General features: G+C 41.7%; 1 protein-coding gene across 1 annotated transcript; it reads left to right on the plus strand.

The window, feature by feature from the left end:
- Nucleotides 1–22,910: 22,910 nt before the first annotated feature.
- Nucleotides 22,911–27,043, plus strand: TRMT12 (tRNA methyltransferase 12 homolog). The gene is made up of 2 exons (XM_079137617.1): nt 22,911–25,773; nt 25,886–27,043. Exon 1 carries the CDS (start codon nt 24,351–24,353, stop codon nt 25,668–25,670), a length of 1,320 nt encoding a protein of 439 aa, XP_078993743.1. The 5' UTR covers nt 22,911–24,350; the 3' UTR covers nt 25,671–25,773; nt 25,886–27,043.
- The last annotated feature ends 243 nt before the right edge of the window (nt 27,044–27,286 follow it).

Genomic DNA, 27,286 nt, shown 5'->3' on the forward strand with positions numbered 1-27,286 from the left:
CCCTGGGTTCAATAGGTACCAAAAAACAAACAAATATAACATACAACAATCAGTGGTTTAAAAAACTCACAGGCTGATGTTCATTTGCTTTTTAAAATAGCAAGTTTCCCTAATGAAAATTTCTGTAAAGCATATGTAACAAGTATGAAATAATTGTAGTGGAGTTCTATCTTGTGCAAGAGTCAAACACTTAAATGTGCTTATAATTCTCAGATGTAGACAGAATTAACTTTGGAAATCTCTGAATCACCCATGCCATATGGTACCCATATCAATGGTCCCTGGTTCTTCAATGACAAGAGTGTTTAAATGCAAAATTCAGGGAGATTCAAGATGGCGGACTAGAGGGAGGCTGCGTTCCTTGTCGCTCCGTAACTCCAGTTTCAAGCAGAGGATATCTGTTTCTTGGTTCACCTCCCGATCGTCTAACAACAGTCAGCAAACTGGTTGTTCACTGCCAGTGGAGCACCAGCTGCCTGCTGTTGCCTGGAAGTTCTCTGTCACAGTACCGGCAGGTTTGATTACACGTGGCTGCCGCCATTTTGAGACAACAGCCAGGCCCTGTGGGACCCCTGGCTGGACTGACTGAGCCCCGTCTCCAGGATTCCTCAGTGCGACCCATCACTCCCTGCCTCTGGGGCCCTCACATTGACTGACTGCTCCCTGCCGCCAGGACCCCCAGACCAACTGACTGTGCCCTATCACCCGGACCCCAGACCAACTGATTGCACCCGGCCTCCAGGATCCTGCAGCCATACCAAACACACCTAAACTCCAGGACCCCTGCCTGACAAACCGCACCCCACCTCCAGGACCTCCAACTGACCACATCCACACCCTGACTGCAGCTCCCCAATTGCCAACACATTTGGAAGCCAGAGTGGCCATCTTGGATAATCCTGGAAGCTGTAGCTCCGATCTTTAGGTGGTGCAAATCCCATTCTGAGATGCCTGCTGGAGGCTTGAAGCTCATTGTCAGGTACCTCTCATGCATCAGGCTACTGAAGACTGGGAGGTCTCATTTCTATATGACTGTTATACTGTAGATTTTCTTTTTCTCCTTATTGAAAAAATTTCAGTTTTTATTTCTTTACTTTTCTTGCTCTCTTTTCCTTTTCTTTACCTGTTCCCTCAGAGTGTCTTTCTCCCTTTTTTGCATGCTAACGTCCAATTTCTTTTGATTACACTTTCACCCTTTCTATTATCTAGAACTTCTGTATATTCTTTTCTTATCCCATTAACAGCCACATTCTACAACCCTCTGCATCCTCTTTGTCCTCCATTTGAAACTGCAGACCTTATTGTAAATCTGTTTTACTGAAGATAATATTTGAAGTCATTCTGTTTATTATGACAATTTTGTTATTGTCCTCATAGAGGCTATTTGGTCTAGGATTTCATAGTGTCTGAATTGGGCATTGCTAATATTGATCTCCCCTTAAGGAAAGGGTTTCAGAAACCTATAGGGCCATTATAACCTATAGAGGGAAATCTGCAATACCCCAGATCTGCACTGCTATAGGGGAAGATACATGAACAACATGAAAAAACAAGGGAAGAAAATGATCCAAACAAATCTAGATTCTATATTAATAGAATCCAATGACAGTATGTTAGAAGAAATGTAAGAGAAGGACTTCAGATTATACATGATTAAGATGATTTGCAAAGCAAAGGATGAGATAAGAGAGCAAATGCAGGCAATGAATTATAATACCAATAAGCTGAAAGAACAAGTGCAGGAAGCAAAAGATCATTTCAACAGAGATAGAGATTCTCAAAAAAGAAAAAAAAAAGGAAATCCTTGAAATGAAGGAAACAATAAACCAAATAAAAAACTGAATGGAAATCATCACCAAAAGACTAGACCACTTGGAAGACAGAACCTCAGACAATGAAGACAAAATATTTAATCTTGGAAATAAAGTTGCCCAAACAGAGAAGATGGTAAGAAATCATGAACAGAATCTCCAAGAACTATGAGACATCATGAAAAGACCAAATTTAAGAATTATTGGGATTGAGGAAGGCTTAGAGAAACAGACCAAAGGAATGAACAATCTATTCAATGAAATACTATCAGAAAATTTCCCAAACCTGAAGAATGAAATGGATAATCAAATACAAGAGGCTTACAGAACACCAAATGCACAAAATCACAACAGGTCCACACCAAGGCACATTATAATGAAAATGCCTAACATTCAAAATAAAGATAGGATTTTGAAGGCCGTGAGAGAAAAGCATCAGATTACATATAGGGGGAGACCAATATGGATAGCAGCCAACTTCTCAACCCAGACTCTAAAAGCTAGAAGGGCCTGGACCAACATATTTCAAGCTCTGAAAGAACATGGTTGCCAACCAAGAATCCTATACACAGTAAAACTAACCTTCAGATTTGAAGATGAAATAAAATCCTTCCATGATAAACAAAAGTTAAAAGAATTTACAAATAGAAAGACTGCACTACAGAATGTTCTCAAAAAAATATTCAATGAGGAGGAAATAAAAAACAACAGTGGAGGTCAGCAAAGGGAGGAACTACCTTAGAGAAAAACCATTCAAAGGAGAAACGAAGCCAACTTAAAAACTAAAAATAAGCCAAATGACTGGGAACACAAATCATATCTCAATAATAACCCTGAACATTAATGGCCTAAACTCATCAATCAAAAGACATAGACTGGCAGAATGGATTAAAAAGAAAGACCCAACAATATGCTGCCTGCAAGAGACTCATCTCATAGAAAAAGATATCCACAGACTAAAGGTGAAAGGATGGGGAAAACCCTACCACGCACATGGATTCAGTAAAAAAGCGGGAGTTTCCATCCTTATATCAGATAAAGTGGACTTCAAGCCAAAGTTAGTTAGAAGGGATAAAGAAGGACATTTCATACTGCTTAAGGGAACCATAAATCAGGAAGACATAATGATAGTAAATATTTATGCCCCAAACAATGATGCATCCCTGTACATCAAACAAATCCTTCTCAATTTCAGGAATCACATAGACCACAACACAATAATTCTGGGTGACTTTAATGCACCACTGTCACCACTAGATAGATCTTCAAAACAAAATCCAACCAAAGAAACCATAGAACTCAATAACACAATCAACAACCTAGACTTAATAGACATATATAGAATATTCCATCCATCAACGAGCAGATTCACTTTCTTCTCAGCAGCACATGGAACCTTCTCAAAAATAGACCGTATGTTATGCCACAAAGCAGCCCTTAGGAAATGCAAAAAAAAATAGAGATACTGCCTTGTGTTCTATCAGATCATAATGGACTGAGAATAGAAATCAATGACAAAATTAAAAAGGGAAATTACTCCAACACCTGGAGACTAAATAATATGCTATTGAATGAAACATGGATAACAGAAAACATCAGGGAGGAGATAAAAAAATTCTTAGAGGTCAATGAGAACAACGATACAACATATCAAAATCTCTGGGACACTATGAAAGCAGTACTAAGAGGAAAATTCATTGCATGGAGCACATTCCAGAAAAGAATGAAAAGTCAATAACTAAATGACCTAACATTACAGCTCAAAGCCCTAGAAAAAGAAGAACAGAATAACAGCAAAAGTAGTAGAAGACAGGAAATAATTAAAATCAGAGCTGAAATCAATGAAATTGAAACAAAAGAAACTATTCAAAAAATTGACAAAACAAAAAGTTGGTTCTTTGAGAAAGTAAACAAAATAGACAAACCCCTAGCCACACTAACAAAGAGAAGGAGAGAGAAAACTCAAATTACTAAAATTCGAGATGAAAAAGGAAATATCATGACAGACACCACTGAGATACATAACATAATGAGAAGCTATTTTGAAAATCTGTGTTCCAACAAAATAGAAACTACTGAAGACATTGACAAATTTCTAGAGACATATGCTCCTCCCAAACTGAACCAGGAGGACATACACAATTTAAACAGATCAATATCAAGCAATGAAATAGAAGAAGCCATTAAAAACCTACCATCCAAGAAAAGCCCAGGACCAGACAGATTCTCAGCCCAGTTCTACAAGACCGTCAAAGAAGAACTCATTCCAATACTTCTCAAAGTATTCCAGGAAATAGAAAAGGAGGGTACCCTACCAAACTCATTCTATGAAGCTAATATCACCCTCATACCCAAACCAGGAAAAGACACATCAAGGAAAGAAAATTTTAGACCAATATCCTTGATGAATATAGATGCAAAGAACCTTAACAAAATATTGGCAAACTGTATCCAAAAACATATTAAGAAAATCATGCATTACTATCAAGTGGGGTTCATCCCTGGAATGCAAGGATGGTTTAACATCCATAAATCAATAAATGTAATCCATCATGTCAATAGATGTAAGGATAAGAATCATATGGTTATTTCAATTGACACAGAAAAAGTGTTCAACAAAATACAACACCCCTTCATGCTCAAAACACTAGAAAAAATAGGGATAGTAGGAACATACCTGAACATTGTAAAGGCTATTTATGCTAAGCCCATGGCCAACATCGTTCTTAATGGAGAAAAACTGAAACCATTCCCTTTAAAAATGGGAACAAGACAGGGATGTCCTCTTTCAACACTTCTATTCAACATTTTCCTCAAAACTCTAGCCAGAACAATTAGGCAGACTAAAGAAATTAAAGGGATACAAATAGGAAAAGAGGAACTTAAGCTGTCACTATTTGCTGATGACATGATTCTCTATTTAGAGGATCCAAAAAACTCCTCCAGAAAACTTCTAGACCTCATCAATGAATTCAGCAAAATAGCAGGCTATAAAATCAACACGCATAAATCTAAAGCATTTTTATATGCAAGTGACAAAACAGCTGAAAGGGAAATGAGGAAAACAACTCCATTTGCAATAGCCTCAAAAAAAATAAAATACTTGGTAATCAATCTAACCAGAGGTAAAAGATCTCTACAATGAAAACTTCAAAACATTGAAGAAAGAAATTGAGGAAGACCTTAGAAGATGGAAAGATATTCCATGTTATTGGATAGGCAGAATTAATATTGTCACAATGGCCATACTACCAAAAGTGCTATACAGATTCAATGCAATTCCAATTAAAATCCCAATGATGTACCTTACAGAAATAGAGCTAGCAGTCATGAAATTCATCTGGAAGAATAAGAAACCCAGAATAGCTAAAGAAATCCTTAGCAGGAAGAATGAAACAGGGGGTATCACAATACCAGAACTCCAACTATACTACAAAGCAATAGTAACAAAAACAGCATGGTATTGGCACCAAAATAGACAGGAAGATCAATGGTACAGAATAGAGGACATGGACACAAACCCAAATAAATACAATTTTCTCATACTAGACAAAGGAGAATATCTTTGCCACTCATACTTCAGATAGAGCGCTAATTTCCAGAATATATAAAGAACTCAAAAAACTCTACACCAAGAATCCAAATAACCCAATCAACAAATGGGCTAAGGATATGAACAGACACTTCACAGAAGAAGATCTACAAGCAATCAACAAGCATTTGAAAAAATGTTCAACATCTTTAGTAATAAGAGAAATGCAAATCAAAACTACCCTAAGATTCCATCTCACCCCAATTAGAATGGCGATTATCAAGAATACAAGCAACAGTAGGTGTTGAAGAGGATGTGGGAAAAAGGTACACTTATACATTGCTGGTGGGGCTGCAAATTAGTGCAGCCACTCTGGAAAGCAGCGTGGAGATTCCTTAGAAAACTTGGAATGGATCCACCATTTGACCCAGCTATCCCACTCCTCGGCCTATACCCAAAGGACTTAAAATCAGCATACTACAGAGATACAGCCACATCAATGTTCATAGCTGCTAAATTCACCATAGCCAGATTGTGGAACCAATCTAGATGTCCTTCAATTGATGAATGGATAAAGAAACTGTCGTATATACATACAATGGAATATTCCTCGGCTATAAAGAATAATAAAATTATGGCATTAGCAGGCAAATGGATGAAATTGGAGAATATCATAAGTGAGATGAGCCAATCTCAAAAAACCAAAGGACGAATGATCTTGCTGATAAGCGGATGATGACACATAATGGGGGTGGGAGGGGGGCAAGAATGGAGGAAGGAGGGACTGGAGGGAAAAGAGGGGTGGGGGGGGAAGGAAAAAATAACAGAATGAATCAAACATCATTACCCTGTGTAAATGTATGATTACCCAAATGGTATTCCGTTACTCCATGTACAAACAGAAACAACATGTATCCCATTTGTTTACAATAAAAATAAATTTTAAAAAAATGCAAGATTCATTCTTTCAGAGCTTGGAAACTGAGAAGATCTGATGAAGCAGCAGGTTTGGATTGTCCCTATCTGCCAGGGACAGGGGATTCAGAGGGATGGAAAGAAGACAAGGCCCTGCAACCATTCCATGCAAAGGGAAAGACAGTCCCATAAACAAGTCATGAGAGTAGGGAAGTACTCTAGAGTTAGGATCAGCCATGCCACGAGCCCTGGGGAGCAAGCTCAGAACTCCACTTGAGCTGAGGTTGAACCAGGGAGAAGAGGAGGCAGCCAGGATGACATCTGAGAGGAGATGCTGGCACCAGAGCGGGATCTGAAAAGGGGGCAAAGCCAGGGCCAAGAGCACTGCCTGGACAGAGCCGCAGCAGCTGCGTGGCGTGGAGGCGGGAGGGGGCATGCACACTGCAGGGTCATTCTCCCCCCCCCAAGTGCAGGGCACTTGGGCAAGGCCAGATATTGGGTAAGAGACAGAGAAGGCCCACAGCAAAAAAAAAAAAAAAAAAAAAAAAAAAAAAAGCCTCAAGCACAATGCCAAGGAACTTCGGCTCATCCCATAAATAGCAGCAGTCATTGAAGGATACTCAACAGGAAGATGCACTGACCAGATATGTAGTAGGAAGCCCACTGATTATTATCTAGTGTCTGTGGCCATCTTTGTAAAGCAGTCAGCACAAGAACCTTGGTCAGGATTCCACCCACTTAGAAGACCACTCTCAGGTCTTGGCATGAAAAATAAGGCTTGACTTCCCAGGTGGTTCTGTGTATTTTTCTGACTCTTCCTCCCTGGGGGTCATTATAACCCTTGCAGGCTTCTCCCTGAATCCAGGAAAACAATGCAAAAAATAATTTAATAGAAACTGTCTATTCACTTCTTTTCACTTATGTATTTCTCGAGGCCAGAGTTTAGGTGTATTTATATAGCAAAAAAATGTACTTTCAATAAAAATGGTAGCTAATAATGAAAAGCATGAAAAATAACAATCTTTTATCATTAAGTAATTGTATTATAAGACACTTGTTTTATTGGTCTGTGTAAAGGAAACTGAGAATCAAAATAAGCTATAAAAGAACCAGTTTGAAAGCTAAGAGTCCTAAGTAGTTATCCCACTGCCCATAGGCTACACAGATGGATAGGTTGTTCATCTGTACTTGTTTATCATCTAAATGTTTGGGAGTGTGTGTTTTACTGAATGTCAAGGCTACAAATAGAGCTACTCTCTAATCCAGACGTACTTGGAGATATGATCTGAAACTTAAATGCATTGCATGTCCCTGGGGGACATGTTCCAAGACCCCCAGCAGATGCAGGAAACTGGATAACTGGATAGTACTGAATCCTAAATATACTGTTTTTTTTTTTTTTTCCTATACATATATATCAATGAAAATTTTTAATTTCTAAATTAAAATTTTAATTGTTGTTTAGAGATTAACAACAATAGCTTATAGTAAAATGGAACGATTATAATAATTTACTGTGGTCTCCCTCCCTTCGAAGAGTCAAGACAAATTTTCAGATTGTGGTGGATCGCCAGGAACTGAAACCCCCAAGGGTGGAACAGCAGATAAGGGAACCCGCCTGAAGGAGTCCCCGTCATCCACTTCTCTATCAATCTGCTCAGCGACAAAGTGCAACTGGTGAGAGCAGAGCCTGGGCTGACAGCAGGGTACAAATTCCATCCCAGCCGTGTGGTCTCGGGCAGGTCCACTCCCAACCCTCCCTTCCTCATCTGTGAACTTGGGGCAAGTGTGGTGGCTCCGATACAGGTTGTTGTGCCGTTAAATGAGTCTAGATGCACAGTAATTATAAGGGTGCTTTTCTCATACTGAACATTAGGAGTATTTATTCTAGTTATTATTATTGTCTTTCACTGGTGAGCTGGACAACGAACACTGTCTAGTTTTTTAAAAGTCAAATATTAGTATCAAGTCATAGGATAATTTCCGTGCATATAACTGTTTTCACAGTTTTCAACAAATTTTGCCAGCATATATCCCAGAAAAAAACCTAATCCTTGGTCCTATTTACTAAAGTCTGATGAAAGAAATTTGGTACCAACAATATTTTTAAATAACTATAATATTTTTAGGTGTAAATTAAAACAATTGTTCATGGAACTAGTCTTCTGTGGACCTACACTGGTGTGTAATGAAGTATCATAGGATCATTGTTCCAGGCTCAGGCCCTACAGTCCATTAGACAAGGAACAGACTAGAACAGAGAATTTTCTTTTTTTATTTTAATATTTAACTTTCTAACCTGTTTTCAGGAAACCACCAAATGTATGCTAAATATTGCCAGCTGCTACTTATTCAATAATAATATTCTCTTTCTTTTGTGGTTATTGGGTATATGTGTAGTCACATCTATCATTCAATTAATTATAATTAATATGTAGTTATGATAAAAATAATTTTATGAAATCATTAAGTTTTATCTTGACTTCTGTTATTCCTATTTTTATCCCAGGAGTCTAAACTTTTTCAAACCTGATAGTTACTTATTTTTAAGTCACATATACACACAATATTGCACTACTAAGTTATATACATTAAAAGTATAAACGGAAATAGAACTGTAAAAAGAATGACTTCAAATATCTGCTAAAGACCTCGTTTAGTTTCCTATTACAATTGTAACAAATTTCCACAAATTTGGAAGCAGAAAACAATATGTTCTCTAAGGGTTCTGGAGGTCAGCAGACTGAAATCAAGATGATTTTAGGGTTCAGCTCCTTCTGGGGGCTTCAGACATTGTGAATTTGCCTTTCCCAGCTTCTAGAAGCCACTTCTCTGGCTGGAGGCGCCCTCCTAACTTCATTCCAACCTCTTGCTTCTGTGGTCACCTCTCCTACTATTTGATTTGCTTCTCCTGCCTTCCTCTTGTAAGAACCCTGTGATTACACTGGACCCACCTGGTAACCCAGGATCATCACTCCATACATAATCACATCTGAAAGTCCCTTTTTGCTACGTAAGGTAACATATTCACAGGTGGTGGGGATTAGGACACGGACACCTTTGCGCAATTATTATTCATTCTTCTTCCACAATTATTATTCATTCTAATGTTCCCAAAGTCTCCTTTGTCACCTGAACCTTAGGTTGAAGGTGACTGCTCTGGACACCTCTGAGGCCAAGCCCCAGGTGCTTACCTAGAAAGTTCTCCTGCACAATCCTATTTTGGCCTAGCAAATCCTGACATGTAAGGAAAAATCAGTTTATCCTTATTCCCTCTGAATCCATTCCTGGTATGCAGGTCTGTGTGGTCTTGGTTTCAGAGCACAAGGTGGCTTAACCGGAATCTTGGAGGACCAGAGTTGGAGGATCCGATGTTGTCACCTGTTGATCAATGTCCTCTATGGTCCCGCATCAGCTTCTGGACTAAGTCCAAAGCCTCCTGCAATGCCCTGCAGCCTCCTGGGTCTGACCCACATCTGTCACTTCCTGAGCACCACCCTCCTGTGGTAGGTAAGGTACTAGCAATGCCAAAGTTCACTTATCTATCCCATCACCTGTACCCTCTGCACCCCCTGCTTATTATGCACGTGCCATCCCCTCAGTCAAATGGCCATCTGGGAAGTGAATTTTGTCTACAAACTCCTCCTTTAAGGAATGCACCCTGTCTCACTGACTGAGTGAAGCATCCCCTCAGGTATGGGTTCCCCTCCCTGCCTGCTTTATACCATCAGCCATGGTGTAATTATTCTAGTGAGGCCCAAATACATAATTGAGGGGGCCCAGTGCAAATTAAATAAGGGTCACTTGTTCAAAAATTGTGAAGACATCCAAGACAGTATAGCAGAGAGCTAAACCAAGAACGGAACCCTGAGGCCACGAAACCAGCCCTGCCCTAACATATGTCAGGGAAGGACACTGTGGACAGAAGCTGCATCTAGGATCCATGTGTTTTCCAGGTCCCAAACATAGGCACACAAAAATGACAGCTGAGTGGATGTCCAAGTGAACGAATGAGCGAAGTAGAAGGCACTCTGTGCAAGATCCTGTGAAGTTTCCTAAGGCTGCTGCAACAACGTGCCACCAATCGAGTGGCTTAAAACAACAGAAATTTATTTTCTCGCCGTTCTGGAGGCTGGAAGTCCAAAAGCAAGCCCCTCTGAAGGCCCCGGGGCACACTCCCTCCCTACCTCTTCCAGCTTTGGGAGGCTTTGGCAATCCCTGGGTTCCTTGGTTCGTAGCTTCATCGCTTCCATCTCTGGCCATCCCAAGGCCTTCGCCCTTCTGTGTGCATCTTTGTGTGTCCTCTTCTCTTCTTGTAAGGCACCAGTCATCAGATTTGGTGCCCGACCTAATGCAGTATGACTGTCATCGTAACTAACTATACATGCAAAGACCCTATTTCCAAATAAGGTCACCTTCTGAGAGTCCAGGTGGACCTACAGAAAGGGGACACTATTCCACCCACTGCGCCTGTTTATAGGACTTCTCTCAGAACATCTCAAGAGTATTTTTTTTAAATTTTGCTGATATATGAATTGTAACACTTCATAAGAATTATAACGTGATTTGCATTTGCCAAGGAAACCTCGAAGGATAAATAAAACCATACAAGTTATACAGAGCCATGTATAATAAATGAAGTATTATCTGGGGAACTGAAGATTGGGGATGTGGTCACATAACTATATCAATTATGGTCGAAGCATCAGAGAAATGTGAACAGCAATAACAACAACAACAACAACAACAACAACAAAGGAAGTTAAGGTGAGATCCAGGCAGTTACATTTCCTGTCTATTCTGTGTAAGTGGCTTGTTTGGCTAGAGTTTTGGATGGTAGCACTCAGCATCCAGGGAGAGCTGGGAAAGTGTCGGTGGTTGGCAAGCCCTTGGGGCTCAACATTTGCGAAAGCTGTTTATTAAGGGTGAGGAATAGAGTATTATTTTGCATATGGTAAGTACTTGAGGATCCAGAGAGGGCCCTGGGGGTTTTAGTTAAAATAATCTGCTTAATTTATTGGTTCTTTGCTACATGTTCATTGTTTCATTAATTATCACAGAAGCTTGGAGCAGTTAAGGTTTTGCTAGTACATTCCTCCGTAAAGAAGGAGGAGGGGAGTTTCCATGGAGTCAAAAGGGGATCAGTTTAATACTCATTTGATAGTAAAACCAGGGTCCAGTGGAATTTTGCCTGCCCTGAAGGTGCAGCACAGGCTGTCCCTTAACGTGAGCAGCAAGGTGGAAAGGCTTTGCATTAGGACCTCTTAGTCACCAAATGGAGTCCCTCTGTGGGCAGCTGCTCTGTCTCAGGACAGCCTTCTACCTTGCTGCCCCTTCTGCTGGTTTCCTCAGGCTACTTAAGAAAACAGCACCATCAGAAAGAACATCTGGATGGTATTTCGCACAGTGGCGGGCATCTGTAATCCAAGCTATTGGGGAGGCCAAGGCCAGGGAATTGCAAGTTTGAGGCCAGCCTGGGCAACCAATCAAGTCCCGGTCTTAAAAATTAAAATAAAAAGGACTGGGGTGTAGCGCAGCGGTAGAGCACTTTGCTAGCAGGTGTGAGTCCATGGGTTCAATCTCCAGCACTGCAAAACAAACAAACCTGGACGCTGTCCTCGGATGCAGTCACAGAAGCTTCCTCACTCACCCCCAACCACGCAACCTGGAATGCACTTACCCATAGGGGCTTACTGCCTGTCCCTCTCCCCCAAGACCTGTCCCCTGAGGGGCCACAGAGTGGACACTCTTTGCTGCCCCTGGGCTGCTGGTGCCTCTTATTGTCTCTAATATACTGCTTCTGTCTGACCGCGACAGAGTTGTTAGGAAGTATTGATACCGCTGTTTACCGGTGACGAGTTCTGCTCCCTCTAATATTGAAGATTGAACACTAGAGAAGCAGCCAAGGCAAGCAGATTAAGCAGGTTTTATTTAAAGCTAATAATACAGACTTCCCCGGCAGGGAGAAGGGGGCCATGGCTGATGTTCTAAAGTCCCCAGAAGTGAGCGCACCCTACATCTTTTGTAGGTTAAATTCTCTTTTGTTCTCCAGTTCTCTCCCTGCTATCTCTCCTTCCTGCCTAGTGACTAGGCCTGGTTTTGCATTAAGTGAGAAGCGATGGGCAGGGGGAGGGCCAGGGTGATTCAGGCAGATAAGGGCCCAGGGGGCATTAATTAGCAGCTCCTGGCTTGCAGTCCTTGATAAAGGCAGGTAAATTTGGTAATCAATGGGCTCCGGAGATCCTTGACATTCCATTCTTCCAGGGGCAGTTTCCAACTTCCAGAGGCAGATGATTTTATGGCCTCCATTTCCTCGATTTGACCCATCCCCTATTTCTACACTAACTACCTGTTCCCAATTCTGGCTTCAGTATTACAAGACAAATCTCTGTTGCTTTCATGTTGACTGCTTCACTTCCTTCTAAACAACCCCTCTCACAGGCTGAGCCTCTCAACAGGCCATGCTATCCCAACATACGTCAGTTAGCAAAGTACGTAAAAGATTTCTGACTAGAATCTAGGACGATGGGAGGCTAGCAGGAATAAACGCCATTCATTTAATCATTTTTTCATTCATGTCTTAGACGTGTTATTGCTTCTTTGTTGTTGCCAAGTGTATGTTTACCTAATGGACACGAATGCTCCTATCACAAGGAAAGTGTGTTCTCTCGCAGGACTTGGCCTGTTCATTTTCCCAGATTCATCTTCAGCAACTGACTGATATGGACTTTGCATTAGCCCATTCTGAGTTACTACAATGAAATACCTGAGACTGGCTAACTTTTTATAAAGAGGTTTAATTAGCTCTGTGTCGGAGGCTGAAAGTCCAAACGACAAGGTGCAGTCTCCTGCAGGACTCCCCCTGGTAGGTGGGAGTGATCACATCAGCAGACCCAAGTCAGAGAGAGAGGCTTCCAAGGTGGGCCTTCAGTAGACTCAGGACCTCCCACTGGGCTCCACCTCTTAAAGGTCCCACTCCACACTGAGGATCAAGTCCCCACCCAGGAAACTTTGAGAGACAACCATACCCAAGCCAATGTGGCCTTTCTCCATAGTCAAGCCATCTGTTCACTGCCCCCAGAACACTCATCTCTGGGCTTTTTTCCCTAACAGTTATTGTCTTCGAATGCTCTTGTTTTTCCTCTCTCTTAATCAAAATCTTCCCTTCCCTCAAGCCCTTCAGTAGAACAAGATACATCCCAGGTTGCCTAACGTGTGGCTTATAGGGTACTACTTTCGGAGCTCTAGATGCAGACTTGTTGAATCTCGAGTGATTCTAGGCCTCTGCTCTTTAAGCCTGGTCTCCCACCCACTGTGATTGTGGAGAGAGCAGGGAGGTGCCGTAGCATCACTTTGAGAGAATCTGCTTTGGTGATTGGAATTTAAAAAGTGATTTGAAACCACAGACCTTCTGGACTAGAAAGAGTGTTCCAGGCCATTTGGGTCTGCTTCATTTGTTTTCATCTGAGGAAACTGGGGCCCAGAGACTCTAGTTCTACATTGTTAATCTACTGATACAGAAATTGAGGCCCGGATAATTGAAGTGATGTGCCTGGGGTTACCTGTTATTAACTGTCAGGGCTGGTACATCTACAATCCCAGCTCTATCTTCCTCTGCCACCAGCGTTGCCCTACATCCCATGTGCTGGGCCCTACAAACCCATCCTGACACAAGGCCAGGCCATAGCGATGGTAAGGATTGTCCAGGCACAAGTGAGTTGTGGGGTCTTGTACAAGTTTTTGAGTCTCTCCAGGCCTCAGTTTCACCATCAATAGACCAAAATCTAAAATTCAACTTGCAGGGCTGTCTTGCAGATTAATGGGCATACTATGAAAAGTTTTTAAATGACAGGGTCTAATTGAAAATACTCATAACAAATATATGTATGCTTGGGCTACATCCTGGGGCATTCATGTGTGTGGCTTTGTTTCCCAGTAATCCCTTTTCCTTTTGTTCCTGTTCACTCTCAACCTGCTCACTCTTTGAGCAGCGCTAGAGCAGAAGAAAGCAGAAGTAGCCTGACCACCTTTCCTGACTTTTATCCCCAGAGACTAATCTTCAAGGATCATGGAAGAATCCCAGGTATAGACCCAAAGTTTTGAGAAGAAGCCTTGGGACAAAATCAAGAAGGAAGTCCTGCTGGAGATGGAAGTTCGAGATAGGGGACAAGAACAGAGGAAAAGGTCGCTGGGGCCCAAGTGAAGAGGGAAGGAGATCCCACATCCTAGGCCCTGGTTTGTCTAGGGAGATGGGAACACAGGAAGAAACCTAAGAGGTCTTTTGACCCAAGTATGGTAGGAACCCAAGAGGCCACCCAGATGCAGGAAACCATAGTTGCAGCTGACAGCAGCTGGCCAGAACTCCCTCCCCCTTGCTTTGGCATCATCACACTCAACAAAATCCCAGGGACCTGGAGGGTATTCAAAACCAGAATCCCAGGAACGAGGTTAATTTCTATCAACTGTGAGAAAATGAAGCTTCAGGTCAAAAATTAAATCAAATTACAGAAAGTAGAGCAGCCACTGCTCATTTGACACCTAGTGAATAAGCATCCAGGGACACTTATGGCCAGAGGATGAACATGACTGTGGGCTGCGCCTCACTTGTACCTGAACACATTCTGGCAGGGACCCCCGAGCCAACAGAGAGGAGGTTAACCTAAGCTCAGACGTTCTCCCCACACTCCAGACAGCCAACAGATCTAGGTTCTGTGGGGCCTAGAACTTAAAAATTGTATAGCCTGTTTAAAAAAAAAATACAAAATTACAAAGACAAAATTAAGAATAAACGTGCATGTTCATTTAAGAATTTCTACCATATTGCTAATTTTGAAAGACTGACAAATATCACAATTATGAAATTCAGAAAAACAGCAATATCATCATCACCTGTTGACTGCATCAACATCAGTTTCCCGTTTTTAGCTGCTTAACCATTTCCCCTCTGCATATGACAATAATTTTGCATTATCATTTTCTATGAAGATAAGAGAAATGTGATTCAGTCCTTCCTCTAGCATGGTTGGTTGGAATTTTTTTTCATCAATGATTGTAATGCAGAACACACAGTTTCACTATACACAAAATACTTGTTCTTTTTAATAATTTCTTAGGTTTGTGACCTACAAACACAAAAATTCTGGTAAATTTGATTTTATGCTTTCCACATTCTTTTAGTTTCATGTTTTATTAAGTTGTTAAGTTCTCTGGTACACTAAGAGAATTTCATTTGCAATGATCAATCCAATTAAAAATTGGAATTTTAATTTTTCATCTTTTGGACATTAAAGTAAAAGAAAATATTAAATTACTGACTCCCTTGATTTTATGCAGCAGATCCTTTTTACATGATTTATGTGAAAAACATTTTCTGTACCTGTCCAATTTAATTTTATGAGTTGCATTAATCTACTTGGCCCAGAGAAGTTTAATACTGGATTTTTGTATTTTCTTATCTTGGTTCACACAAAATATATATAACATTTTGAAAATTTCTTGACCAGTAACACTTGATTTTGAAAGTTCTGTTCTAAAAAGATCTTATTGCATTGTCTGAGATTACCTATCCACTTAGCTATCTTACTGAAGATGAATGGGTTGAGTGACAGCCACATTGTCTGAAAACGCAGAGAGGCCTATGAACTCTAAATGTCAAGCGTATATGTCATTGTCTGCTTTCTGCAAGAACTGACCACACTGCTAGCCTCTGACAGTCAGGTGACCTTTCCATTTCCTACCGTCCTTCTCATTCCTTAGTTGTATGTTCTGGGCGTAGAGCAAGTTTCTTTTCAAGGAATATTTATCGTTGCTTTTGTTCTACCTGACCAGCATGAGAGATAGATCAGAAAAGCTGCCTGCGCCTGAGGCAGGATGATGTGTGACACACAGAGTAAGACGTAGAGGCCACAGCTTCACCACAAACACACTTGATCTTGTGAGAAGCATATTTTGTCCCTGTCCTATTTAATTTTAGTGCTTTGATATTGCATTCAAGCAGTTGAATGAGTGCTGTATTTTTAAACTAGAAGACTGTATCAGTGAGTTAAACTTGTTTCAAATATTATTTTTCACTAAACATTCTACTCTGTTTTTTTTCTTTCCTTCCTTTCTCTCTCTCTCTCTCTCTCTCTCTCTCTCTCTCTCTCTCTCTCGCATTACTGGGGATTAAAATCAGGGGTATCTACTAAGCTACATTCCCAGTCCTTTTTATTTTCTATTTTGAGACCAGGTCTCACTAAGTTGCCTCAAACTTGCTACCCTCCTGCCTCAGCCTCCTGAGTCACTGGGATTACAGTATATGCCACCAAACCCACTATATCTAAAAAAAAATTTTCAACATACAATATGTAAATAATTATATGCACTATGCTAGCAAGTATATTGCTGACAAGTTACTTCCATTTTTCCCAGGCATTATCAAGAACTGAATTCTCTGTTTAAAAGTGTACAAATCTCACAATTAAAAGAATTCCCTGCACACTAGTTACTGACACCCTTACTTTTGAAACCTGGCTGCTCTCCATGACCTTCTGGTGCCCAGTACCATTGAACATGTTCATGTCACAGGACGTTTGGATCTGCACCTACTTACCAGGATGCCAGGTGAGTCAGCAGCTGGCTGCTGGAGTATTCCTGGAAGCTATTCCTAAACCTGAGTAGCTAGCAAGAACTTAGCTACCCATGAAAGCGATTGCAGCCACGTCAATGTGGCCCCACTAAATCAAAACTAAATGTATTTTTGTCTTAACTTCACCCCAAAATGCCCATTGCCACTCCAGGGTCACCTTATATACATAAAGGGAGTGTACCAGAAAGGAAGGTGGTCTAAAGAAGCACTTGACGACTTTTGGCTAAAACATCTTAATTTTGCAAATTTTATAGAAGCACATGACACTGTGAAGGCACCCACTCAGCATCTCTGCATCTCTGGGAGGGGTCCTTTCAGTTGAATGCCTCTGAATCTTAAGCCCTGACAAGAAGTAGAAACCATCTGACATTGACCCCAAGGTCGATCTTATGTAAACTGAGCCTTTCCTCCTTAAATCAGCAGGGTGAGACTGTTTTCATCTGGTGTTGTGAAAATGAGAAACATCCTCTGAAAAGTCACTTATTGACAAATGCTCATTCATTATGTGCTTCCGGGGCCTGGAACTGTGCCGAGGGTCAGGGCAGGGAGGCTGAAAATGTGGACCTCTGTTCTTGAAGAGGTCACTGAGCAGCGATGCTCTCTGTACTCTGGCAGGTGCCCCCGGTGAGAAATGAACAAGGAATTTAGTGGCACGCTAAGAAAGAGGCATGAGTTCTAGATCTGAAGGTGTGGCGGGGGCGGCAGAGGACATGAGAGGGGAAGGTGGGCAGAGGTGACACCTGAGCTGTGGAAAGCTGATATGAGTTTAGTACAGGGACAGGAGTGCCCTTCAGCCTTCCCGATGGACTGAGGAAGGCCACGGTCAGTGGTTTCCTAAGCCTACAGGAGGATGGGGGGAATGCTCAGGCCTCACTGCAGCCCAAGAAAGAAATTCCTAAGCATTTCCTTTGAAAATGTCACCAACCTATGAATGCTGCCCCTGGTGGAGACACAGGGCTTTCAGGCCCTCATATTCACTGGCCCCAGGCTATTAATTTATCACCTACCTAGTTCTAAACTATATACCTATGAATTTTATTGATAAATTTTTAGAAGGGGTACAGCAATAATATAGCATATACTTTGCTACATATATACATATAGTGAAATTAAATATATGACATACCAAAATAAGTAGAAAAAAATTTAGTATTTCTCCTCCTCATTCACAGAGACCCTCTCACATAGTCCTGGAGCACACCACATCATTTTAGAGACATCAAAAATCCACTGTTTTCTACTGTGGATGTAGCTCAATGGTAGAGGGCTTGCCCAGCATGCACAAGGCCCTGGGTTCAGTCTCTGGCACCACAGAAACAGAAAAGCATGTCTCATAAAATCATGCTTAAAAGCAGTATTTGGTAGTAGTGCAAAATGTTAATTCAGAAGTCACTTGTTTTGGCTGCAAATTCTGGCTCCACCACTTCCCAGCTGGCTAAGAACCTCTCAGTGACTTCAACCTTCTTTTCTTTAAAACAGGACCTTTGGGGGCTGTGATTGTGGCTCAGGGTAGAGCACTTGCCTAGCATGCATGAGGCACTGGGTTCTATCCTCAGCACCACATAAAAATAAATAAAATAAAGGTACTGTGTCCACCTACAACTAAAATTTTTTTTTAAAAAAAGGACTATTGGACACACACATTCCCTGCAGCATTCTTCACACAGCCAAGAGGTGAAAGAAATCCAAATGCCATCACTGGAGGAATGGATAGGCAAACCATGGCTTCCATGTATAATGGAGTATTAGTCGGACTGTAAAAAGGAAAGAGATCCTGCCACACATCATAGCATAGATGAACCTAGAGAACATTGTGTTACGTGGACTAAGGCAGTCACAAAAAGACAAATCCTATGTAATTCAACCTACGTGGGGTATCCAGAATAGTCAAACTCACAGAGACAGAAAGTAGAATGGTTGTTGCCAGGAGCCAGAGGCGGGTGAGGAAAGGTAGCTATCGATTTGGGAGTAGAGTTTCACCTTCGCAAGATGAAAGAATTCTGGAGATCTGCTACACAATAATGTGAATCCACTGAACACTCCTGAGCTGTGCACCAAAACTATGGCTAAGATGATAAATTTTATGTCTTGTGGTTTCTACTGCAATTAAAAACAAATTTTCTAGAAAGACTAATAGTTTTCACCTCGCAGTTATCTTGCAAAAATTAATTAATATAAAGCATTAAAATTGGTGCCTGGTACCTGATAAACACTTCATAAAATGTTAATTATTATTTCCTTCAGTGACATTAAAATAAAATCAAGTATTTCTCCATGTGTGGGTTTTTGTTTGGTTGGTTGACTTTTGTACATTGTCCTAAAAAACAACTCAGATGAGATGAAAATTATGAATTTTCAAAAATGTGCAGGACTTGCCTGGGCAAAGGGGAAGGTGAGGCCGTCTGCCAGCTCAGCTCCCCCGTCACCTGCCTTGAAACGCTGTTTTTGCTCACTGTTCACTCTCTTTCCGTCTCCTCAGCCTCTCTCTGATCCCAAGAGCTTTTTAACCTGCTGCCTAGAGAAAGGCCACGTAATGGCTGATGTTTCTCTGTCTCTTCTGTGTCCTCCATTATGGCCACAGAGTAAAACCAGCCTGCCTCCCAGCCTTCCCAACAGCCGGGGTTGGCACGGGAGCCCACTCTGTCCCAGTGCATGGGGTAGACACTCGTTTCTTTTTGTTCTGTCTCAACTGCTCGGGATGCTCAGAGGCGCAGTGGACATCAGGATGAAAGGTCACACCAAGGCCGAGAAGGCCTGGTGTGCTGGATTTCCCTGCTAGCCGCACCGTCCCAGGCCTCCCTGGGTTACCTCCCATTCAGTGTTCGGCTGCCGTCTGTAGGGGTTTCCTACTTGTTGCCAAATACACTGGATTGTTCGTGTCAGTAATGCATGTATAAAGGTGAAGAATGGAGAAAGGAAAGAAGGCCTGACCAGGAGGAGCCCCAGGCGTGCAAACCACCTCCAACTCCTGCAGGTCCTCCGTGCCTCCACCTGCCTTGGTGCTGGTTATTGCTGCCATCTGGTGACAATATTTTGGAACCGCTGTTTCAGGCCGTGAACTGATTTTCCGTCAGAACTTCTTTCCTTCCACCTTTCATCCATCCATCAGTTTTTGGAAGTGTTGGCTCTGGAAGCACCGAATAGGGTGAAAGTGTAGAGGGAAGAACAGCATGGCTGCAGGAAGAAGCATTCGAGGAGGGAGGGAAAGCCACAGGGTGTGCTCTCCACGGTGCAGGAGAGGGATGACCTGATCTCCATGCTCACAAAACACATTGGATGAAACTAGGAGCGCACTCGACCCGTGGCATTAAAGCTGTTTGTGGGTGTATCTGCAGGTCAACATTGAGATCTACAAAGGCAAGACCTGCACGATCTGCAGTGGCTATAATGAGCTTAGCACTGGGTGGGGCAGGTTGGCAAGTGATGTTCCAAATTGCACAAGGCGTCCTGAAATTATTTAACAAGTGAAGAGGCACTTTGTGGAAAGGAAAGGCCTTCCAGGTGCAGGGAGAACGGTGAAGAAAGAAAGAAGAATGGGAACCACTATTCCTCTTTATTCCCTTGGGGCTCTCAAGGCAGGGGAAGGTGCCTGTGCACCAACCCAGTAAAATCCAGAACCTCCTTCCCACATGGAAGCTGTAGCTTGTTGGGCAGAGAAGCCCTTAAGGAAGAAATACGGCTCTCCAGAGAGAGGGTGGTGAATGGACCCTGGTCCTCAGATGTGCCCCTTGTCCTGAGGAAAGTGGTAACAAACACATCTCCAGCCAGAGTCTCTGACTGAGAGTAATGCAGATCGAACCAGGCTGGTCACTTCAGGAGAAGCAGTGTGTGACAGAGGTTGTCCATCCTCCTCTCCACTTTCACTTAATTTCCCTGACCTACTTCTCCTCTGAAGTTCCCTCTGATATGAACCCATGAGTTATCCACGGTCGTCTTTGCTGATGGCTTTTGCTTCGTTCTGATTTTAATGAACTCAGGTAAACCAGTGGGGAAAGTGAGTCCATGTATTTGAGTGTCACTGGATCAAGGTGGCCATCTACTAGTGTCACTCCCTTGCAAGTCTGGAGAGAGAGAGAGACAGAGAGAGAGACACGGAGAGAGACAGAGAGAGACAGAGGGAGAGAGAAGGAATGAATGTGTGTGTGTGGTGGTGGTGGTGGCGGTGGGCTAGACCAGGGCCTTGTTCATTCGAGCTACCACTGAGCTACATACCCAGCCCTGTAGCTCTGAAATTTTCAAAAGGACTATTTCCAGCTTTCCAATGCTAAGCCAGCTTTCAAACTATATATCCCTACATTTTGTTTATCCGAGATAAAAGCAAGGTATAGTCTGGGCTAGAGTCTGTACTCCATTATTTTAATAACTATTGCAAGGTGTCAGATAGACTTTGGAAAAGGACTTTGGAACAGGAGGAATTCTAGAGAAAGAACACTTTGTATGATATAATTTTCTCATCCGCTACCACAAATAATAAACTAAAGGAAGTTTCCACTTGTATAGGACCCAAGAAACAATTTCCTAACTGCATCAAAGATTTTCTGAAACATAAAAACAGCATTCCGTCATCATATACAACTTGCAATTAGACAAAAATATACAAAAGAAAACTCTCTTGTGGTACTGGGGTCTGAAACTAGGGCCTCCTGCTTGCTAGGCAAAAACACTCTACCACTGAACTATATCCCTAGACTACAAAAAATGTTAATTGCCTATAATTTCATCATATTCAAAAAAGCCACTTGAAATATATTTGTTTACATTTTAGAGTATGCCCTAATAAACTTGTATTAATACACAAACAACAGCCAAGATCTAAGGCATTCTGCATATTTTGCAATTTAACACTGTATAAGGAATAGCCTCCAATGCCATTAGAATGTGTATGATCATCATATTAATATTTAGATAAATTCCCATCTAAAAGATGAGCCATAATTCATTTAACCTTTAATTACTGAGGAAGAAACTAAATGAACCCTCTAGCTTAACTAGCCCTTAACTGACTTACAAATTATTAATTTTGGAGGTCACACAGCCGGGCAACACCTTATTCATTTCCCACTGACTTTGCTGTAGATAACACCTCTGATCTGCGTGCTATAATGATAATGGTTGCCTAGTTTACTCTTGAGGGACCTGAAGGCTGCTTTTGCTGAATACACTGACTTTTCACTTGGGACTACAGAAATCTCCTGGGCAACTGTAATGGAATGTAATTGGTATCTCTGGCTTCATGGATTGTATCTGTCTCCTTTGTTGCTTTCCTTTGGGGGTCAGATTATACTCTGCTTTATATATAGATCTGTTGGACGTTTCAGATCTGTTTCATCCAACATTATAACACAGGGTTAACTTGACCTAAATTTGCCTAGTTCCCCTCTCCACTTTAAGGTTAAAGAAACCTATCAAAATTCAACAGATAAGAATGAATAAAGAAAATGTGGTACATATACACCTTGGAATACTACTCAGCCATAAAGAAGAATGAAATTATGGCATTTTCCAGTAAATGGATAGAACTGGAGACTATCATGCTAAGTGAAATAAGACAACCCCAAAAAACCAAAGGTCAAATATTCTCTCTGATATGCAGATGCTGACCCACAATAAGTGGGGGTAGGAAAGAAGAGAAGTTCACTGGATTTGACAAAGGGGAGTGAAGGGAAGGGAGTGGGGATGGAAATAGGAAAGACAGTAGAACAAATCAGACATAACTTTCCTGTGTTCATATGTGAATACACAACCAATGTAACTCCACATCATGTACAACCTCAAAAATGGGAAGTTATAATCCATGTATCATATAATATGTCAAAACACATCCTGCTGTCGTGTATAACTAAAAACAACAAATGAAATTTTTTTAAAAAAAGAAACCTACCAGCCACCATGACCAAAACTCCAGACCAAGTAAGTAATGACAAGTGGCACTTGAATTCCTGGACAATCTCCACTTACTTCCAGAATCGACATTAATATCCTGCCCTTTATTCACCCATCCCTCCCCCTTAATATTCCTATCTTAGATTTGTAACCCCTAAACCTCTTAAAAGTTGAGAAGCTGATTTGCAAACAGAGCTCTTTCATCTCCAGTTTTTGGCTTCTGAGTAAAGTCTTTCTTTCTCCCCTTGCATCTTGGACATTAATTTTTTCATGGGATGAGACTCCAAACCTGGGTTTGGTTACACTTTCATCTATAGTGTTAAAACATCAAGAATCATCTGAGTTATCAACCTTCGTTTGAATTTCTGATTATTTAGACACTCATGGAAATGTATTACTGTTTGAATGGGTAGGAACATGTTCATACAGAAAGACCAAAAAATAATTGGAGACTTCAGTTAACATTAACCTTTCTGTGTCTCAAAATCCTAACCTGTAGATTGGTAGGAGGTAAGTAGAAATGGGGTTCTTTAAAGTTATAACTTTCAATTATTTGAATTCAACTGAAGTGAATTCCATCTCTGTCCCTTTTAAGGATATCAAAGCATTTCAAAGGTATTTAATAGTTGTCATCTGATCAATACAACTGGTTACATTATATCTTTGTGAGTCTGACTTAATTAGTCATTGTTTAAAACATTTTACATGTAACTTATTTAATCAATATAGCAATCTCTAAAAATAATTAAGGTAATTCCCATTTTAAAGATGGAGATTCCATAGTTGAGAGGTGATATGATTTACCTTAACTCAGATCCTTTGAACTTCCAAACACTTGTTTTCTTCCAAACACTTGTTTTTCTTGTTTGCAGGACAATGAAGTGATGACAATCTTTACAAGGAAAGCTACATCTAACTCTTCACTTTGAGCACATAAGGTGAATGTCGATGCTACTCTGAGAGCAAAACTAGACCACAGAAAACCTTTCTACAAATTCAGTCGCTCATTTCAAGTTCACCAGTCTCCTTGGATTCACGAGCAGTATTAAAGAGTACACAAAGGTTCTGATATGCACTCAATTTGCAGTTGTACTGAGGAAAAATTTAAACAAACCCTCTAGCTTCATTTTCCCTTAATTGACTTAAAGTTCATTAATTTTGGAGGTCACACTAGTGGGTAATATATTATTAGTTTCCCACTAGCTTTGCTGTAGATATTCAGCTCTACACGTAGACCTGTCGAACATCTGGGGGATGTTTTGTCCAAATTATAACATAGGGTTAACTTTTTACAATCTGATGTCTGTAAGCCCCATAAAATTCATTGCTATTATTAGTTAGCCTGCAGCAACTTATGGTCGACCACAAGGAAGATGGCGGAAGCGGCTTCACTCGGGCAACAGAGGCTCCAATCGTCAACTGCATCTGTACCTTTGGTTCCGGCTTGTTTATTTGACGTAACTTCCGCCTCGCCGAGGCGTGGGAATCTCTTCCCGAGGTGGCCGCGGACCTACCGAGGAAGATGATCCGGCCCTGCGCGGAGTAGTGCTGTTGGCTCGGAAAGCATGAGGGCGCCAGCAACATGGAGCGAGAAGGTGGGAAGCCCGTGGCAGTTGTCGCGGTTGTGACCGAGCCGCGGTTCACGCAGCGATACAGAGAATATCTCGAGAAGCAGAAACTCTTGGATAGACAGCACCGTGTGGAAAAGATGCCCGACGGCACCGTGGCGCTGCCGGTGCTGGGGGAGACCCTCCCGGAGCAGCACCTGCAGGAGCTGAGGACTCGCGTGGCCCCAGGCAGCACGTGCGTACTGTCGCAGCTGCGGGATCCTCGTCCTTCAAAGGCGGCCCAGGGCTGTGCGCCCGCCCGAAGGCTGTGCCTTGAAATGAGTCGCTGGGTAGAGGGTCGGGGAGTGACGTGGTCAGCTGAATTGGAGGCTGATTTGCCCCGATCTTGGCAACGACATGGTGACCTCCTGTTGTTAAATGAAGACTGTTTCCAAAACAAGCAGTGGAAAAATCTGGAACCAGAACTCTGGGAGACAGTTGCGTTGGCACTTGGCGTCCAGCGTTTAGCAAAACGAGGGCGGGTGTTTCCGAATGGCACTCGAACTCCAGCAGTGACTCTGTTGCATGGTGACCATGGCTGGGTAGAGCATGTGGATAATGGCATCCGATATAAGTTTGACGTGACCCAGTGCATGTTCTCCTTTGGAAACATCACCGAAAAGCTGCGAGTGGCATCGCTGCCCTGTGCTGGAGAAGTGCTGGTGGATCTTTATGCAGGGATTGGTTATTTTACATTGCCCTTCCTAGTTCATGCAGGTGCTGCCTTTGTCCACGCCTGTGAGTGGAACCCCCAGGCTGTAGTTGCTCTAAGAAATAACCTGGAGATGAACGGAGTAGCAGATCGGTGCCAAATACACGTTGGGGATAACAGGAAACTGAAGCTCTCAAACATTGCAGATAGGGTAAATCTGGGTCTGATTCCCAGCTCAGAAGAAGGCTGGCCCATTGCCTGCCAGCTGCTACGCCGGGATACTGGGGGCATTTTGCATATCCATCAAAATGTGGAATCTTTCCCAGGGAAGAATCTCCAGCCTCCTGGAAGCAGCAAAATGGAGAAAGAACATTGGCCTTATCCCCAGAAAATTATCACCAATGAATGGGAAAATGGCCCCACCAGAGATTTTAGGAGTAAACTACTTTCACGAGCCACCAAGTTGGAGTGGCAAAGGTGGGCAGCATCAGCAGAAACTCGAATTGCCATTCTTCTTCAGCAGGTGCATGGGAAACCATGGAAGACACAAATCCTGCACATCCAGCCAGTGAAATCTTATGCTCCCCATGTGGATCACATAGTTCTGGATCTGGAATGTCGCCCCTGCCCTATAGTTGGCTAGAGGAGGTGGATTCAGTGAGTGACACAAGGGATCCATGAGAATGGCCCCTAATGCTTCAGCTTAAACTGGTGTCAATTTTTTGTGGTAATCTTTAAAATATTTTGTGTCTTGAAAGAAGATTCTAGACCAACCCAAATAATTTCATTTGTCTTCCAGTGATCACATTGAGACTGTGCTAAATAGCTAGGAAAAACAGCGTGGCTTATTAAAATAAGGCTCATCTGTGTAATCATAAGTTCTGAATTCTAACCTAAGTCTGACCTTGAGCATAAGGTTTTAATATTCATTTGATCATGGATTTATTTGAAAACATGAGGGCTCTTTTTTGAAGTGTTTCACATGGCTATTATCTAATAAGCAGTTACACAAGTATTGGTTATTCTAGAGTGAAAGTACAGTTCCCCAAATCACTGGAGGAGATCCATGATAAAAAAAACAGGGAGACCAGTGATGAAGTTTCTGTGCTTTTCCAGTTGTGAAGTTGAGGTGGCTCAGACTAGAGTGGTAGGAGGTGGGAAGATTTGAAAAGTAAAAGATCAGTGGACTCAAGCATGAATCCAAATCAAGACCATGTGACTTTGTTGTTATGACTGACTAAATTAGGGAGCAAATGAGAGTAGGGATAACTAACTCCATTCTTCCAATTTGGCATTCCTAAATGAATGTAGGGGAGATGTCTTATAAAGTTTGTCTTGGTAGAAAAAGGGTTAAGAATCACTGCCTAAATCATACAAAACCCAAGTTTCTGGCCTTAAGCTGTGTAGTCGCTGCCAGTTGCTAGCGCTGTCACTCCATTCATTCATCTCCTGGTTCTACTTTCTGTGTCACCTGAGGCAAGTCATGAATCTCTCAAGATTTAGTTTCCTCATCTGTATATTAGGTTAACAACTAAACATGTCCTCTAGGGTTGCTGACAGGTTTAAATGAGTTAACATGTTAAGCTGTCATCACAGTAACTGGCATATAGTGACTATTCATTCATTGTCAGCCTTGGTATACAGTAGCCATATTTCCCAATTTGACTATGAGGGATTTCATACATCTGGTTTACAAGAAGCAGAATATCAGCATGAAGAAACATCTACACCCCTGTGTTCAGCTCTATTCACAATAACCAAGAAATGAAAATAGCATAAGTGTCTTCAGCTGATGAATAGCTAAAGAAAATGTGGCACATATACACAATTAGGTACTATTCAACCATCAAAAAGGATGAAATCCTGTCATTTGTGATAACATGAATGAAACTGGGGGGAAAGTAAGGGGAGAATGAAGGAACTTTGGATTGTGTAGAAGGAAATGAGGGGGGAGAGGGTGGAGTATAAAAGATGGAATGAGACAGACATCATTATCCTGTGTACGTGTATGATTACATGAATGGTGTGAATCTACATGTACAACCATAGAAATGAAAAGTTGTACTCCATTTGTGTACAATGAATCAAAGTGTAGTCTGTAAAAATAAAAATAAACTTTTTAAAAAATGAATGAAACTGGAAATCATGATGTTACAGGAAATAATCCAGGCACAGAAGGACAAGTACCACATGATGTCACTTATATATGAGATCTAAAGAGTTGATCTCACAGAAATTGAGAGTGGAAGGGTGGTGACC

Source organism: Sciurus vulgaris (genome assembly GCF_902686455.1).
Source record: "Sciurus vulgaris genome assembly, chromosome: 1".
Lineage (NCBI taxonomy): Eukaryota > Metazoa > Chordata > Mammalia > Rodentia > Sciuridae > Sciurus > Sciurus vulgaris.